This window comes from Gobio gobio (genome assembly GCF_949357685.1).
Source record: "Gobio gobio genome assembly, chromosome: 8".
In the NCBI taxonomy this organism is placed as follows: Eukaryota; Metazoa; Chordata; class Actinopteri; order Cypriniformes; family Gobionidae; genus Gobio; species Gobio gobio.
This window is the reverse complement of record NC_137114.1, coordinates 27,691,812-27,711,037: the sequence shown is the minus strand read 5'-3', so window position 1 is coordinate 27,711,037 and position 19,226 is coordinate 27,691,812. Positions and strand designations below refer to the sequence as shown.

The 19,226-nt window shown below is 39.9% G+C and overlaps 1 protein-coding gene across 27 annotated transcripts in view; it reads right to left on the bottom strand.

Moving 5' to 3' along the window:
• The window catches only part of msi2b (musashi RNA-binding protein 2b), a 283,664-nt gene that overhangs the window by 42,402 nt on the left and 222,036 nt on the right, over window positions 1-19,226 (bottom strand). For all 27 annotated transcript variants that reach the window (XM_079823481.1, XM_079823487.1, XM_079823492.1 and 24 more), the window contains 2 exons: window positions 13,473-13,587; window positions 5,636-5,710 (listed from right to left, as the gene is read on the bottom strand). In XM_079823481.1, the coding sequence (XP_079679607.1) occupies window positions 5,636-5,710; window positions 13,473-13,587 (190 nt within the window). The remainder of the gene's footprint in view (window positions 1-5,635; window positions 5,711-13,472; window positions 13,588-19,226) is intronic.

The window sequence follows — 19,226 nt, the reverse complement described above, 5'->3', positions numbered from 1 at the left end:
TGAAATTGGGAGCTTTCAGTAATACTATAATGTAACGTCATTAATGTTTCATAGAGACATTAGTATCAGTGATACTGTCCTTCATTCATAAAAAGATGCCATTACAACACATATTTAAAATATGCTGTCTTTAAATTGTTTCTACATTAATTTGGAGAGTAACTGAAATTATTACAACATCAAAATATTAAAAACTTTAAATATTAAAAACTTGCGATTAATCACGATTAATTACAGAAAAAAAATTGTTTAATTAGTTAATTTTTTTAATCGATTCCCAGCACTAGAAATAATATAATAAAACGAAATAAAAAATAAAATAATATATAAAATATCAAACAACAAGATGAAACTAACAATAAAACATATAATATATATAATGTAAAAATTACTAAAGCTTGTTGCTTGATGTAGCAGGTTAGGACAAAAACCAGCTGTTGCGTTTTATCTGGTTAGGGCACTGTGTTCTGTAATTGAGAGAATATTATGGCAAAATCAATAAAGGAAGGTTTGTCTTAAGTTCTGTCTTAAAGCCGCAGTCCGTAACTTTTTCTGGTTAAAAGTTTTCCAAAAAATTTTTTTTGAGCAAGTTCAAAACCAGCCAGTGTTCTTCTTACCGTAGTCGATTCACAAAGGTAAGCTTGTAATAATGTGTACTTATTTGAGTGGTACTGGTGGGTTTCCATGGTAAATTTGAGCATGCCGTTGTTCGTCTTTGCGTCATTACATCACGTCTGTATACATAAAGGAGGAGTCCGGCTAGTAGGCTTTATCGCACGTGAGGATGCTGCAGGTGGTGGATCGTTTATAGAACAATTTCTGGAATATTTAAATGTATCATTTTGATGGGGGATTGTAATCAAGAAAGGTCCAAACGACAATCATCATTGACAACTGGAGATTCACCCATAGTCAAAAGCAAAAGATTAGAATGTACAGAAATGTAAATCTACAGGTAATACGCTATTACGCTAATACGTATTATGCTAATACACACTAAATACACAGTCACACAATGCTGATGTTGTTAACTAACAATTTGGAACAAAGTACAGCAATAATAATAATTTGCACGGTTTGATGTAATGTGAGCTAAGCGATAGTTAGATTTAATCACCTTTGGTAGCGCGATTTATTGTAATACTTTTTTTCTCAGTTGGTCAGAACAAAAGTGGCAGCATGTTACTTACTAGTTCAGCTGCCATTTTCCGGTGAACATTTATTTCGGTCATACTTCCAAGACGTAGAATCTGTTCCTAAGTACAGTATCCACACTGGTGCGGTGAAGAATGAAAGCCACACATACTCTTCAAAACATTAGAATCATCGCCAAGGAGCCGTGCCGATGCACAACCCACGTTAAGACGATAAATCCACAAATAACTGCAATTGCAGGTTTCAAACAGAGATGGTGACAAAGAGGCAAAACTTACGGACTGCAGCTTTAACTAACCATATCAAACGATGAGCTATAGGATACTGAGTTGTGAAATGATCTCACCAGTTCAAATTGCCTCTCTCTACTTAACTGTAAGTTAAAAATAAAATATGCTTTGATTGACTGTGATTGTGCTGTGTCATGTGACATTTTGCAGTGCTTCCCTAAAGTCTAATGTCTGAGTTGTGGATCTGATACAAGCTGATAATTAAACCCGTACTGTTTAAGCCGCCTCTGCAGTGCAGAGTGGTATATGACAGGGATTCAGCCTGACTGTGGGGAACAGCAGATGAGTCATCAGCGTGATTACAGCAGGCAAGGCGCATGAGACAGGCTGTCTAATCTATCGCTACAAGGCGACCTCCAAAATGACCTCTGCCACCATGCACGCCGCTTACTCCGTAAACACACACAACATCTGCCCGCCGCAGCCCACGTCAGTCAAGAATTATCCCTAAATGAAGCGGCAGGATGCGTTTTTAAGAGCTGTGTGTGTGTGTCCGGCTCAGCGGTCCCCGTTTTGAGCATGTAACGTGGTGAATGTGTTTGCCTCGTGCCTACTGAGTTAATGAGCAGCCTTTTCAATTAGAGCTAATTTGGGTGAAGAGCTGAATGGGGTAGCACAGCTGCAGGAGACTTCACTGTTGCCTATTCATCCACTTTCTCGGTCTCGTTTTCTCCTCCTTTTATGATCCTCTCCTTACAATGGGTCAAAGAGAAGAAATTGTGCCACTCTCCTAAAGTCTGTTGGTGCTGCCAAGCTCAGCGGGGCAGGGCTCATATCATACCTTCCCTCAGCAAGTGCCGCTCACTCCTTTCTGTCATCTCCCAATTTCCCCTCTTCTCCATCTCCCTCGTCTCCCACACAAAGAGTGTCTCTGGTCAGCCAAAGCAGCATCTTTATTTGTTTGTTTGCACTCCAATATCCTGCGAGCCTGGTCGTGTTATCTGTATGACGTGGCCGGCGGAGAATAGAGAGGGGCCCTGTCCCTGACAGCCTCTGTGTTTGCATAACTGATTGGGCCCTAATCAAAAGTGAAGCATCAATTCCAGCCCTCCCTCTTCGCCCTCCTGAGGAGAACAGAGGGATAAATAGAGGAATGAGAGCTAAAGGATGGTGTTTTAACACGTTGTTTGTTCCGACTGGGCCGAGAGGGGCGGCGACCTTGATGTTGGAACATCCTTCAGTTCTCATCAGCACCAGCCGTGTCAAATGCCAGAAATCGTGGAGGAACAGAGATGAGGAGAGATGATTCGGCGCTCGGCAAACCAAAAGCGGTTGACGCCTAGCACCGGGCGAGATCACACAGAAATAAACTAAACGCAAAATGACAACAAAGTCGTACTAAAAAATGATCTTTGATAAGACCACCTCTACTTGCACTCCTCTGGATCAATGCAACCTTAATCTACAGACTTAACGCAAAATGAGAAGATCTTCTCTCACAGCTTGGGGAAAGTCTGATGGATCCACAGGCTTGCAGGATAGACACCGAGCTTTGGGTGTGCTTCTCGTGGATTTATAGCCTCTGAAACTCCCTTTTCAGTCTCATAAAAATGAGAAGAACAATGTGTGTGTGCATGTGTCCTGGTGAAGGGGGAGATAACGGTGAAGGTGGCCTGATCCTGTCAGCTGTTTCTTATCTTATCTACCAGAGGATGTTAGTATGAAAATGACAATAGCAGCAACACTTGCTCAGGAGCCCTGCCATAGCACCATTGGTTGTTTATGTCTGTATGTCTTTGGGGCAAAGAAAACACTAAATCCATCCGTGATCAAAATTGTTCCCGGAGGAGGACTAGAAAGGTACATATGCTGTATATCGATCATACGCACATTCTGTAGCATTACAGGGCTTTATTTTCACCCGAGTGCCATTGATAAGCAATTTATAGTTCTTGTTTTCATTAAAATCAACACAGTAACACGGTCACTTGCATACATGCACAGACTGAGAAAATGTGCACCATCCCCTGTGACCTGTTACAAATCCAGTCACCTGTGCGGATTACAAGAAGTGCCTTGGAAAAAAATTACCTTTTCTCTTTTCAACAGTCAATTTTTAACCTTCACTACAACCGAGCTTATAGTAAATCCCAGGTGCTACAAGCATTCAGGAAAAAAAAGCTTTTTCACCCTATATGTTCAACACCAAGGTCATTGACAACATCTGAAATGGAAGAGTGAGGGGACCCTTTTGGAGTGGCACTGTGCAGATCATTTTACAAGAAAAGCTGGGGGATTAAATGAACGAAGGGAAAAAAGGCTTTTTGCACTAGAACTGCAGTTTAAGTCAAGCGGTTTGCAGCCTATTTTCCAGTGAGTCATATGCCAGCAAGACCTTCAGCTCTATATCCAGGGTCAATATCACAAAAAATATGCATTCGATACACTCGATTGCTTTTCAGCTAGTGTTATGAGGCTTTTGGCATGGGCGGACCGGCATGTGTTTATTCGTTCAGTTATTTTTAGCGTCAGGTGGGAGTTTAGCATTTAGATATAGGCCTACACGTATATATTCCAAGGGTTACTTAGCTATGTTGCTAGACTCAGAACTGTTGCTAACATGGCACTAGGCTAAGACTCCTCGCCGAAGAGAGTGAGACTACAATGATGTTTTAATCCCCCTAACCAGGCTTAGTCACAGCAGCTCTTCCTCAAGCGCCTGCCAATTTACACTTCCTCATTATCCATTACTCTAACCCCCCCCCCCCCCCCCCCCCCCCCCCCTCTCATTTATTTATCTAAGTCGCCACTGGAATATTCTGTCTGTGCTCGGCGGTTAGTTTGGGACGCCTGTACAAATTGTTTGAGGTTTATTTGTGCGCTGGCATCAAAGGAGAAGACAACTAAGTGTTCTCGATGCAACAAACAGCCACCTTTACACTTAACAGCCATGTCAACAGAAGAATTTCATCGCCAGCGAGGGCCTCTGAGCGACTGACAAACATGAAAAATTTATGCACATAAATAAGGTTGCAACCCCTCTTGAAAATACTCTGATTGCACTGAGATGAGGGAGGCTGCATATACAGTATACATACAGCTGAGGATCAATTGCGGAACAAAATGTGTCATTTGAAGTTCCTATAATTCTAAAATTATTTCATGCATGATTATTACATTAATGCAAAGCATCAAAGAGCAGCCATAAATACATGGACTAGTTTTAGGACTAGCTGAAAATGACAATAAAACCGCTTGGACCAGTCTAAACTTGTTTGCTGGTTTTGGGCTTTAACAAGGGGATCACATTGGAAAGCCAGTGTGACAAACAAATGGGTCCACCCACTAAACCAGGTCTGCCTAAAAGTAATACAAATAAATAAATACAAATAATAATAATATATTTTTATTTTATATATATATTTTTTAATAATAATAATTTTAAATGTTAAATGTTAAATATATAATAAATCAACAGACTGTGAGACTAGCTTAAACCAGCTAACCAGACTAACTTTTTTATCAGTAGAGATGCAAAAACAAACGTGTATCAGAAACACATAAGCTGCAATTAAAGTAGATTCACTGGGCACTAACAGTATTAGCTACAATGTGTCAAATGATGTACACTCAGTATTACCAGATAAACCACCGAGCAGAACATGATAAGATATTCTATGCACGTTTTTATTCTGTTTCGGACCATCAGGTTACCAAAGGCCAGTTCTGAGAACTGAGCCATGAAATAATAGAGCTGCTTTGCTGCATCACATTTATTCCAGACAAAAAAGACATTTTGAAAAGTCTTTGTCAGGATGGCCCAAAACCCTGCTGAGTCAAGATTTTAGCGATTTGCTGAATTGTATAGTATAGTTGAACGTATGAATTATCTGTGAAAGGCGCGAAAATGAGAAGGCCATGGGCTCGTTTGTAGCTCCCACGGATTTTAAAAGCATCTCGTATGGCAGTGTTATCTGTAAAGCTACAAGCATGTGGATGTGGGGCTTCAGCAGGGGGGCCGAATGAGGAAATATGTGTGTCTTTGTACATCAAGATCTATACTGTTTGAGCATGTGAATGTGTATTTAAGTATAAAGTGCCACTGCAAAGTTTTTCAGTATTGGGGTGTAGCGAGAGGCAGGGATGGGTGCGTGTTGATGTTTGTGAGTTTGCCGGTCAGCAGGGAGGCCATTACCAGACAGTAGCAGGAGAGAGAAGCACCATACAGAGTTTAACAAGATGGAACTTACCAGGGAATTGGTAGCTGTAGCTTGGGGCGAAACCAGTGTATCCGCGGCCATACGTTGCTACAATGTTTGGATAACCTGAAGGGAGAGAAGAAAATCCAGGGATGTGATAAACCGCTCAGACCGCCCAGAGCTTCCCTATCACACCAATAAATCAGTATGCCATTTAAAATACACATACACACAAGAAGCAAGTGGAAACAGCTCCTCTTTCACCACATAACCGCAGCCCTCCCCGCAAGGCCGCAATGTAACAGATTAGCTGGCTGGCGAACTTCAGTTTGCAGTGATGAACAGCATAAACATCACAAGACACAATCTCGCTTCATTCCCTGGGGCTCATCCCTCTTTTTCCCCATGCTGAGGGAACGGACATGTCTGCGGCTGTCATCTCTCTCTCCCTCCCTCCCTCCTTTTTTTCTCACCTCTCCACTGTCATTGATCGATAACCCTTCTTTTATAGCCCGGGCTAATCGATCATGAAGGACACGACAGCGCAAGACAATGGCAGGCTGATAGTTGTGGCAGGACATCACGGATTAAAGTCCCTCCGTGGCGCGCAGCCTCAGCCTCCTGCGCGCTAATACTGACAGGATGGCACGAATATGATTGAGCGATCGCAGAAGTCATTCGAAAGTGGAGCGAAACGCTGCAAAAGCATGCTAAGGCCGCAATCTGTTTTTTTTTTTTTTTCACCTCTCGTCGTCTTTGCTGAGGCAGAACTTTTTAATGACGACGTTCGGGCGAGTGAGCTGGCTTCCCCTTGACTATTTTATTATCTGAAATACATCTTGTTTGGGAGCGAGGCGAAAACACACCATCAGCAGCGTTTACAACGCTGGAACGCATCCTGCTTGTGCTGTTAAGAAAAAGTGGGATGCGACCCAATGCACATGCTGAAGTTGTCTCGCTGCCAGCATTTAGCGGCGGCCCAACGCGTGTCCCTCTTTACCAGGATAGAGCCCAAAGACCCATTGTTCTTATTCTGTCACAATGGCTTATTACAGTGTGAGCCTAGACACTAATTATCTGGCCAGCTTTCAAACACAAGGAAAAAACGGTTTCCAACGCAATCGAACATATCAGCCATATTGTTGCTGCGAACGCATGAGGGAGCAGGATACTATAATCATGTATGTATATATATATATATATATATATATATCAGGGCTCCAGACTAACTTTTTTCACTAGGAGCACAGTGGCTCCCAACTGAAAATTTTAGGGGCACAACCAGAAATTTTAGGGGCGCACACCGTAAATCAACATGCTAACCAAATCTACTAATGTCCACTGTATTACTAATAGGGATCGGTATCGTTAAGGTTTTAATGGTATTACTACTTTTACCGATACTGCTTATCGATCCGGTACTTTAACAGTATTCTTACCGGTTCTTTTTATTATACTTTATATATTTTTTTTATAAAAAATAAAAAAAACATAATTAAGAACATAATTAACATGGCTTTATAATCTGAAAAGTAAAATATCTATAGCAAAAGAAACCGCAAAGTTTGAACAAAAATATAAAACATCTATTTGTAAATGGACCAGTGTGCAGGCATTCGGAAGGTCTGCTAACATTAATATTACCTAGAAAGATCAAACCTACAAAGAAATCTAATAAAGCAATGAAATGTAAAATAACACTGCATAGTTTTCACTGTATAAATTGATAGATTAATGCTTATAAAAGCTAAAGTTATTAATTCAAGAGATGTGAATATTTTCTATTTGCCTTTTGTTCGATTCGAATTAATGGCTCAATCGTCAGCAGGTTTATTAGACGCTGCCCCTTTAAGACCGATCGAATGTAGAACTAATAATATCATATTCTCCTATTTCTCCAAACTATTTACGCCCATTTAAGATATAAACTGTTAAAATAACTACTCTCCAATCCGGTCATTTTGACACCGGCTATTTGTTGTTTATTTGATGGTTTAGACGCGCACACGAAGCCTACAATAATGTGCAAATCGGTCAATTTCGCAGCACACACACATAAGCCGCCTTGAAGTTGGAAACAGCGTCTCTTGCGCGGATTATTGTGCATTTAATAGCTCTTTATGATCAAACACATCCCGCAGTTTAGCAATAGTAGAGACTGCAGTTTACAACAATCACTGAATCTGACGTTTAGTTTAGGTTTAAGGAGAAATGACAGCGCAGAGAAGGGAAGGATGAGCTCGACGGAACACGGCTATAGGAATAGTTTTACCTCATATCATCTTTTTATAATTCTTGAAAGCCAAAATCGAAAATAAAATTAGATTAATATCACAGCACATCCCTAAAGTTTAAGAAGACTAAACTTTTGTGTAGTTCTCTTGGCCATCGCATCCTCACTCATTAAAGCTGACGGTGGTGTTGTGTTCGCTGGAGCTTCACGTGACAGAGCTCGCTCGCTCTCTCTCTTCTGGATTGCGAATGGCAAAAATGCATCACGGACAAATGGTTTAATATTATCTCATAAAGAAACGGCTGGCAAAGATAGAATTTGCCAAACATAACGTCCATCAATTATAATTAGTAAGTGTATTTTCTTAATTTCTCCAGTACCGACAGCAGGCAAATTTACTGGTCGCACATGTGCGACTGGATGTAAAATTCAGTCGCACTCTCTCAAATTTTAGTCGCAAAATGCGACCATTTAGTCGCACTCTGGAGCCCTGTATATATATATATATATATATATATATATATATATATATATATATATATATATATATATATATATATATATATATATATATATATATATATATATAGACTCTATTGTGCCCGACACCTTCTTTAGGACCCTACAAAAAGTTTGTTATTTGCCATCAGCCCCATTTCTTCCCTCCCAAACACACCTGAAAGATCTTGCTAATAGTTATTGGTTGCCCACAGGGCGAGCTTGCACCAAATGATCGCTAGTGGCTTATCCTTGGCTCGCGGCCACAAATGTGAGTTGGTGAAGAGAATAAATATACTCCACCGCAAGTTAGGCTAGACATAACTCGGATCAATTCAGTTTGACATTGCAGAGGCAGACTGGTGGGAAGTAGTCTATGTGAAGATATTGATCCTGTCAAAGTTTCTTTGGTGAGGGTCAGCGCTATAGTAGAGGCTTAAAAGAAATAACTTGCTTTTATGAAGTTTTCTGTCGTTATTGACTGCTTCTGAAAGGAGGCTTTTTGTGCCGTTCGTGGTAAATGCTATGTAAACCACAGAGTCAGTTTTAAAATCAAAGACCATTCTTGAGGAAAGTTCAATTCTGAGGGATTCAGAGAGGAGGAGGAAGGGATAAAAGTATTAAATACACTACCGCCTAAAGTAATGGGAAAAATGTTGCAGAACCCATCTTCCTTAAAGGGGCAGTTCACCCAAAAAAAGAACATTTGGTCATCATTTACTTAACTTCATGCCATTCCACATTCCAGACCTGTATGACTTTCTGTCTTCTGTGGAACACGGAAGATGTTCTGAACAATTAAATGGATATTTTGAAGAATATCCATTATTTTTGACAAAGTCAGTGGGGTCCAAAGCATCACTGAAACCCACTGACGAGAAGAATATCTTATTTTGTGTTCATAAAGATTTGATTGACAGTGTCAGAATAAGCATTTTTGGGTGAAACATTGAAACGCAATGACAGTTTTTCAGGATATGCCAGTCTCCATCCTTCACCTTGCAATCTTGCCTCTGAAATACATGCTTGAATGTTCTGCAGTAAGTTGGCCATCTTTAACTTTGCTCCTTCCAAGTGCTGTATCATGTGTTTACGAAGCCTTAATATCTGGGCTTCTCCGTCTCTCTCGAGACTACAGCGGCTATGTGTACTCTACTCTTACGGAGGAGCAAATGCCAGACGCCCAGACTAAATATACATGACATGGGCTTTTCCTGTGACATTTAAAGAGATTACTTTTTAAATGTAGAGGGATGGGTTCTGTTGACAGTAGGGGATTAACATACTGGTAGGGCCAACACCTATGGGAACAAAACGCAGAAGAGAGAAATCAGGACGCGTGCAGAACAGAGACTCAGGTGCAAATAATGCATTGAAAAACAAAAAGCTCACAGGAAACAAAGCATGCATTGACTGCAATGTAATCAGTTATTCATATTTTGATTATGATCTTCTTGACTCAATAAACTTTGTGCATGTGTCATGCTAAAATTCTTTTCAGTCCTCCTTAACTTTTTCCGCAAAGTTGAGCTTCATTGAAAGACCTGCATGTCTTATCACAATTCAGGTATATAATTTCCCAAAAGTTTTCAGTGGATTTTAGGTCAGGGGACTATGGAGGCCACTTGATGACTTGAAAATGCTGAGCATGAACACTCTTATTGTGAGCAACTTTGTTGCATTTGTGGTGTGTTTGGGATTGTTATCATGATAGTGCTAGGCAACTTTGTAGATCCTTCCAACACCTGCTGCAGACATAAATCCGCAATCCCATTATGTTTCCCTCGCCATGCTTAATGGTGCTACACATGCATTTTGCATTAAAACACTCCAGTCTTTTCCAATGAACATACAGTACCTGACACCATCCAATGCTAGGTTGTTACATTTTGACTTGTTGTTCTGCAAAACACGGCTCTAATCTTCCATACTCCAATCCTTATGTTCTTTGTCAAATGGAAGGTGTTTAAACTATAAAACTAATAAATAGTTTCTTTACTGGTAGACAAGCTCTCAATCAAGCCTCTTGTAGCAATTGGCTTACAGTTCAAAATTAAATTGGGAAATCAAGGCAGCATTTATTTGATAAAAATTAAAGTGAAACAGTATAAATTTTTTTTTTCTATTTTAATGTCATCTAAGCAAATAAATAAGTGTGAAAATAGTCTTAAAGTAAATAGCCACACCCAAAACTTCAACCAAGAATAATGGTCTTCTGAGAAGAGTGAGAAGTCTTATACCAAGCAAACAAAAGTTGAACAAAACATGTTTTATGCCACTTTTGGCTCAGCTAAACAAAAAACAATTTTTCCCAGAGACATTCCTCCACCTCCTAATCAAAACTATTTAGCTCAGTTCCAGACCTAAATGGCTCTCCACTGCGTTTAATGACTGAGCTAAGTCTCAGTGTCGAGCTGCGGGCTGAAAAAAGGGGCACACCATGAGACCAGCACCAGAACCACCTTACCGCCATACCTTTGACGTCCAATAACAAGTGGCAAGACTGCATGTCGCAGTCACGGCTCCTCGTGGGACTAAATGCAAGGGGGAGAAAGACAGGTACCGGAGCCCGAGGAGAAGACTCATTAAGCCATGCCGTCACCACAGTAGACACCATCCGTCTCCCGGCAACGCTGTAAATAAAGACTGTCACTTAATCTGGCCTAGTGGCGTTGGCCTCGCCCTCTTATTTGCGTTATTAATATGCATGCTAATGTGCCCATTTTATGGCTCAACAGTTTCGATTCACTGTAAAATCAATTATCCATCTGGTAAAGCTGCACTTTGCGCTGGCTGAGATGTGTATTAATTTTAGCAAACATACATGAGGCCCAGCACAATAAAGATAAATAGCTCGATTAGGTGTGGTAAACACCGTTGCTCAGAGCGGGGCTCTAATGAGATTTCGGCACATAAGGAATTGAGGTTCCTTAAATAATGAGCCTTGTTGATTTTTGTATGCAAATTACCAAAAGGAATGTTTCGCTGTCCTGCTTTCCAATTTCATTTAGATAAGACGGTGTTGCGATCGAGTGAGCGCGACCCCCTTTAACCGGCTCTCTGCTCCCACTGTCTCCGTCTTCCTCCATTTATGTTTGTTCAACACTGATCTGCTTTAAACCCTAATAAGCTCATGACACCCACTTGCGGCGTAATTTCATCAACCTCAACTCGAGTCAACTTGAGCTGACATCACACTGTTGGCACTGTGAAGCCAAATGATATCATACACTACTAAAATGCTAGGGGGCACCAGATGTCGGCGAGAAGTCTCGACGAGCTCTTACATACTCCGAATAACCGATGAATTCACCCTCCTTTGAGGTCAGTTTGTTGAAATCATAGGTTCATAACTCAACATTACTTACATTTTCCTCTTCATTTAGCACTATAATGCAGAGCCCTGCACTGGTGAGGGTCGGTTAGGGATTTGGTGGAGCTGGAAGCGGATCTGGCTGAATATCAATAGCATATTTCATGCGGGCCCGGCGAGGATGCTTCATCAAGTCAAATTACGGGCAGGACGACCTCTCCTGCAGCTTCACCCATTAGCTGCCATTCGCATTCTGCACCAGGCATCAAACGATTTATTTGCTTCAGTTACTTTCAGCAGACGATCAATCTCACAGTAATTATCTCTTGTCACTGGAGCCGGTTGGTGGAGGGTGGGGGGGTGTGGGGGTTTGAAGTTTGGGAGGGGGGAATCTGATAGGCGGGTGTTCTTGTCTGATTCTACCTTTCCTGTCCTCTTGACACACGTCAAATCTACAGAAAAACGTCAAGACAAGCTCTTGCCAGTGTCGGGATGACAGCTCTGGTGTTTGACGGGTTCCAGTGGTCGTCTGTCTGATAGCACGCACGTGTCGTATCCGTGAAGACTCTGAAGCAGGGCTCCCAGCAGAAATAGAGAGGAGTTTCAACTGCCATGGCAGTCGTACAGCCGCTAGCAGAGCGTGGCGACGTTAACGCGAGCACCGTGCCAACATCGGAGCTTTGGTCCCAGTGCTCTCTTCGAGGAGCTCTTTCAATGGGCTGTTGCCTCTCCCTGTCTGCCTGTTCCAACATTATGAGTTTGTTCTCGGAGTTTACAGTGATGCACTTGTTCCACACCATCAAGCTCAGCATCTATGCTTAAAGCCTGAACAGACATATTTATAAGGATCATTCTGAAGTGACCATTTGTCTCTGAGGTCAGCATGAGACAGCATTTGCTCTAAAATCACACCCAGTGTGTAACTAGACCTAGATTCACATGAACAAAGAATTTCCTATCAGCAGATCAAAATAATAAACATGTTTTCACTAATAAAATATATACATATATAATAGTGTATAATAATGTCGAACCAATTCAGACATAGACAAAAAGGTGTCCTTAAAAAACATACAAACATATTTAATATTCAATATTACTATTTATATGCATTTTTATATTTGATATTAATTTGTATTTAATGTAAATATAATATACCATCCTATTTAAGTCAGACATGCAAAGATGTGCATGTTTTATATACAGTATATATTATGTAGTAAATATAAACTTCCATTTATTTTTTTCATAATATTTTATAAATACAATCCATGTTTTTAAGGATAACTTTTTGTGTTCTTGTAGTTTGAACTGTTGTGTTCATATAATCCTAAGTTTATAAAAACATTGTGAACGTATTGATGAATAAATTAAAGCACATTGTACCTTTTCTTTACACATTATTAGAGAAACAAGACCCAATCTTAAAGTATTTTAAGTTGACCCGTTTTACTTTTGTAAAACGTTCCTGGTCTTATTTTGCATGATTCATTGGTACACATTATTCCAAAAAGTTTTTAGAAATGTAACTTTCTTTGCTTCTGAAGTTACTCTACTTTTTTTACCCTCTTATTTTTCAACCCTTCCTCTTCAGTCCCTGGTCATATAAACATATGTATTATCCACGTTCTATCCAATCAAATCACAATGGATAAAATAAAATAAAAATTCTGGCTGCATATCCACTTTCTCCTAGGAAAACATCAAATTAAAGAAGTAAAATTGGCTGAATGCGGTTTCATGCTGTTTTTAAATCAGCATCCCAGTCAATAATCAGATTACAGCAATGATTGACAGTGTTAATGTATGAATAATTGTAAGCAGGAAATTGAGATGACACTTACTCAGCATGCCCATTCCCAGCATAAAGGCGTCCATGGTGTAGGGCAGACCTCTAGCTCTCCCCCGCGTCCCTGGAGGAAACATCACTTCCTTCGGCTGGGCCTTCTTACATTCTACCTGTGGATGGAGCACAAAAGATATCGTCTCAGTCGTCTAGCTACTAATAAGACCACTTATTGCAACAAGGAACTGTCCAACTATTACAAATGTCCAGCCCACAGGACATCAGAACAATGTTGTTCATATCTGGCTTGTGTCACCTTGCAGACATAAACTATTGGAGCTCTCATAAGGATAATACATCACTTGTTAGAAAAATGAAAGGGAATACAATAAACACTCTGTTCAGCCTGTGAAATCAGGGTGTTTGTGCATCTCAGTCGGTTATGTACTGCCTTAATGTCGCTGTGATTTTTTTTGAGAGAGCGTTTTTGATGTTTGTGTGTTTGTGAAAGCATGCCGTGTACTGTCTTCGGGCAAAAAAAAAAGTTTGTTTGTCAAAAAAAAAAGGAGAGAAGAGTTTTTCTTTTTTTTCCTCATCATTCCCCTACTGTCTTGCCACTCCAATCTGGTCCTCATCATTGAACCATTTCTACCCGGGGCACTTCCCCTGATCACCCCCCTGCGCCCCCAACCAGCCCCCTGCCGCCTTCTGCTGATAATTTTCCTGCTGTGCTGACTGACATTTCGCACTCCTCCACAATGCACGGTTAAGAGTCTGCTCATGACAGAACACACAGAGTGGGCGTCAAGAGTGACAGACCAACTGCAAACACCAGCATCAAAATTAAGTACAGCTCCGGAATGAAGGATCCGTGGGTTTGTGGTAGTGACACGGCAAGAAATATCAACCCTAACATTGTGCACGGCATCGTGCACACGATGTGTCAACAAAACCTCAACCACCTGAGAGATGCAACCATGCTTTCTTTAAGCCCAATGAAAGCACAGATGACCGGGAGGCTATGTAATGTTTGACAGACTGATTACTGGTGCATGTATACACACTCCATCGTGCACGCGGTGCCTAGGGTAAATATAGGGGTAAATGCACACGAAAGGCTTATTGAAATTGACTATGAGCACTATGAGGGGCTCTTGTAGGGCATAGTAGACAGTACGCCCTGACCGTGTCAACCTCTATTTGTCCATTTATATTACAGATGCTTGCCTGCTCTTCTCTGGAGCTTCAGTTCAACTGACTAAAAGCAAACGTCCATGTTTTAAGTATGTGATGTCTATGAATGTCAGGGAAGGGAATGACACAGAGGCTGGATTACCCAAGGGGCTGCATATCTACTTTTGTTAATTGAAATAAAGTTGAAATAAAATAAAGTTGAAATTTCAAAAAGTTTGAAAACCCCTGATTTAAGCGATGTAAGTATTAGAGATTAGTTAGTGAATAGTGTGTACTGTACCACCAACAAAACAAAACAAAAAATAAATTAAACTAAAATTAAACAAATCAAAACAACAACAACAAAAAAACAATAAAACATAACTAAATAACTCCTTGAATGTGTGCAAGGGGACAACATTTTGTCTTGTAATGTGTGCTTTTTATGTCTATTTCTTTTTCACCACTCCAGCTGTTCTAACACGTCAGCTCTCTACAGGTCTATGTGATGTGCATAATCTTATGGTCCATTTTAGGCCCTGTTCACACCTGGTATTAAGATGCGTTTTGGTCGGTCTGATCACAAGTAGACGAGGCAGACATATCCTCATTTACACCTTGTATTTTGGTCTCTTTTGTCCTCTTTCAACCGCTTCTGTCCTGATTTCTTTGAGGGGAGGGTTTACATATGAAAACATACGAAGAGCAGCAGCTTTCTTTCTGCTCTGATAGCCGCAAAACTATGCCGAACGCTGTGAGTGTTAGAAATCAAGAACGGTGAGAGAACATTGTGCTTGGTCCCTTTTTTTTTCTTCTTCAAACTAAACATGGTAGGTGGTCTTTCGAACACATTCAACCACATGAGCGTTTACACTATGAAAGCAATCCGGTCAAATGAGTTTCCGACTACCTCTGGAAGTGTTCGAAAGTGGACAAGCTCAAAACATTTTAGACCCTGTTTACACCTGTAATTAGCGTCATCCACTTAAATACCAGGCGTAAATAGGGCCTTAATTGTCATTGCCCAAATTAAAAATGAATACCTCCGAAAACTGGCAGAGCTCTTCCAAATTAATCCAGCCAGTATGCAACACATCAAGCTAGGTGGCTGTATGACAGTCTGTTGACCTTGATGTTAACTGCAAGAGAAAATATCCTTGAATTTCATCACCTAAAGATAAAGGAAATCCAGATATCTGTTAAAGATAATGCTTCCATTCTTTCAAATGACCTTATATGTCAACAAAAGCGCTAAAAGGAAGCTGTATTGTCACGCTTTGAGCGGGCTAACAATCTTCAGACATTGCAAAGCAAACACTGCTGTCTCTTTTCCAAAAATGAACACATAAACCAACAAGCACTCGTAATCAGTATTCAAGACCTCAGGACTTCTCCAATACAACATGCCTTCATTAGGCACTGGCACTAAAGAGAGAGTGTGTGTGTGTGTGTGTATGTGTGTGTGAGTGTGATGCGTGTAATTATGTCAGTGTGTGGTTTCAGTGATGAGGCCTGCAATCTCTGTGTGTTGCTAATAGGCGAGGAAAGCCTGGCTTCCGATCTGACTGTCATCAATGGGCATTTAAAAGCCATGACTACGGCTCCACATTATTACTTAACTAATTACCCTCGTCAGTTGAGGTAGGCCAATGATGAGCTCCCTTCCCTCGTTAATGAAACTACGAAGGCCCGTGGCTAATGACCTGAGAGCACGGGGCGGCTACGTTATCACGCCTGCACAGAGGGAGAAAGAGGAGGAAAGGACACCAGGGAGAACTGTTGATAGATGGACGTCTGCACTTCAGGGCCAAATCGGAGCATTGACTTTAAAACAAAGAACTCGCTACATAATGCAGTATTATTTGTGTGAGATATGAGATAACTTCTGAGTGAAACTAAATAAAAAATGTGACAGGAAATCAACAAGGTCAAAGTCGTGGCCTGGTGATGCTAATGTAGGGGAAAAGGCGTTTGAATCTATCATTTCCTGTGCCTGTTAAATAAAAAATGTAAATAAATTGTAGATAAATAAAACATAACTTAATTTTCACTCATTAAAAAATTTGTATAACAATTAACAGATCATCTAAAAAACTTTCAAATGTTTTCATATATATATATATATATATATATATATATATATATATATATATATATATATATATATATATATATATATATATATATATATTCATATTTCAATGTACATGGACTTCTGATTTGACTTCTGAACTTTCTTAGAAATAAAAAGCTTTTCTTCGAGGGTAAATTATTCCAGGATTATTCCTCACCGCGTCTCAAAACAATGTAAAGTAGGCCTACATGCACAAACCTTGATGTTAGATTTGAGTTGATGTGGGCGTTGACTCTGTTCGCATATGGATCGCGTCAGTATTTTAATCTCAAAAGAACGCGTGCTGTGGGCATAGCCGTATTAACACTAATGAAGAGGCTTGCGAACGACAGACATCTCTCTCTTTTCAAACAGATTACATAAACACAGAATATTTGTTTTTGATTATTTAAAACCTGACATTTCAACGTTTCTTTAGACATGTCTCATGTTTGTGTGACAAGTATTCACTAAGTTACAGTTCATTTTCTGAAGACTATCTGAATGAATGTCATTGAGAGAGAGGCTGCAGATTGCGCATCATGTTTGTTTTCTTTATTTAGCAAAAAACACAACTTGTTGTTTTTATTGTGAGTGTACACAAATAAAAGTAGATACTTAACAGATTATAATGTTTAACACTTGCCCGAATGATAAAAATCGACAGAGTTATTTGAGTCTCTTTGGCACTGATAAGAAAAAAAATGGAGGCCGCCGCGAAGGCGTGATCTTCGATCTCTAGGGGTTAAGCATTATAAAACAACTTCAGCATTAGCACAAATTAGGTTTCAGGAACTACTGTGTATATCATCTAGAGGAAGGATGACAATTAAATGTGCTTAATAAAATACAGTTTTAATGTCAATTTGTGTTCTTAGTATTTTTGTATTATACTGTATACATAGTACCCATAAAATAAAATGTGTGCTCATAAAAGCACTTGTGAATATGTTATATTGTGAATATTGCAGGCTGCAGGTAAAAAAGCCCTTTAGCCAAATCTAAATTCACAATAATGCTTGTATTTCTTAATTATATAATGTTTAGAATTATTTATATAATGACTTATTAATGAAGGCTAAGTGTTACTGACATTTTATTTGTCCATTTAGTCCTGCCACCTGTCTAATGACTGCACTGCCACTCGGAGCACAACAAAGACTTCAAGGTGTTTGTGTGTGTGTGTCTGTGTGTATGCAATCAAAACCCCATAATATCTCGCATCTACCATTCACCCCCGAGAGAAGGTTAAGTGGAAGTCCAGGGTGGAAAGGATGACAGCAGAGATGAGAACAGGGTGCGTCCACTCGCCTCGCTAATTGTCGGGAAATCATGAGCGCGAACACTGTACCGGTGGGCTGGAGCAAATGTGGCCATTAGTGTCCGTGTCCCTGGCAGAGCCAGTGTGAGCGGGCTAGAGGTGTGAGACAGGATCGATCAGCTCCAGAGAACACACACACGGCTTATTAGCCGGCTGGTTAGGGATAGATTAGATCCAATCTGCTAATCTGCCGCCTTGACCTTGTGACAAGAAATGTCACTCACATTAAAACTTCAGCCACCTGTTTTGACTTTGAAAAGGGGGTTGTTTCACAAAGGTACATTTCTCAGAGATCACAGGCAACACAAAGCAATCTTTCATGACTGTAGATCAAAAGCATTGCGTGCCCTCAGGTTTTTCTAGCAAAGCTAAATCCAACATTCAAAACAGAAAATTAAGAAAGAAATGATATATTACATAATATACAAAAACTACTAAGTTATATAAAAAGTTTTTTGACTTTTTTAAATAATAAATTATATATATATATATATATATATATATATAATAAAAAAATATACATGCAAACAAACAAACAAAACTATGCATGTTAAATATTTTGTGTTTTGAATGGCTTTATCAAACGAAATATAAAAATTAAAAACTAAATAAATAAATAATTCATGATGTTCCAGACTTGAAAACCTCTGCTATTTAAATGAATCAGAAATAGCATAATCATATTCCAATAATAGACTAGCATGTGTGGGAGACAAAGGGAATCAATAATCTGAAAATCTGAAAACGTCAAGAGCGGCTGCAAAACACTACAGTTAAATTTCACTTCTTAAAGCACATTTGCAGCTCTTTCAGTTAGAGTGAGAGAGAGAGAGAAAAGCATTCCCCTCTGACAAGGAGGATAAAGAAGGATGAATCAGAAAGCTGATTCATTCACTCCAACTTTTTTTTACTTTCAGAATTGACAAACTGCAAAACATCAGGCCACCCGCCTCACTCCCGAGGGTTCAGGATCACATAATGCCTGATATGAAAGGCACTTAACCAAACTCGATAAATAAATATGCATTCTAAACAGGCAGGGACCCAAGAAACAGGAACACCTTTATGATCCCTGGCATGCTGAGATTGTCACAATGATGGAGTTAGAATTCCATGCACTTCAACTTGCTGTATATCTGAGTTGGGCTGCCTGAGGAATCCGTCTTATTTCCGCCCTTCATACCGCTGGAGATCGTTCATAAAGC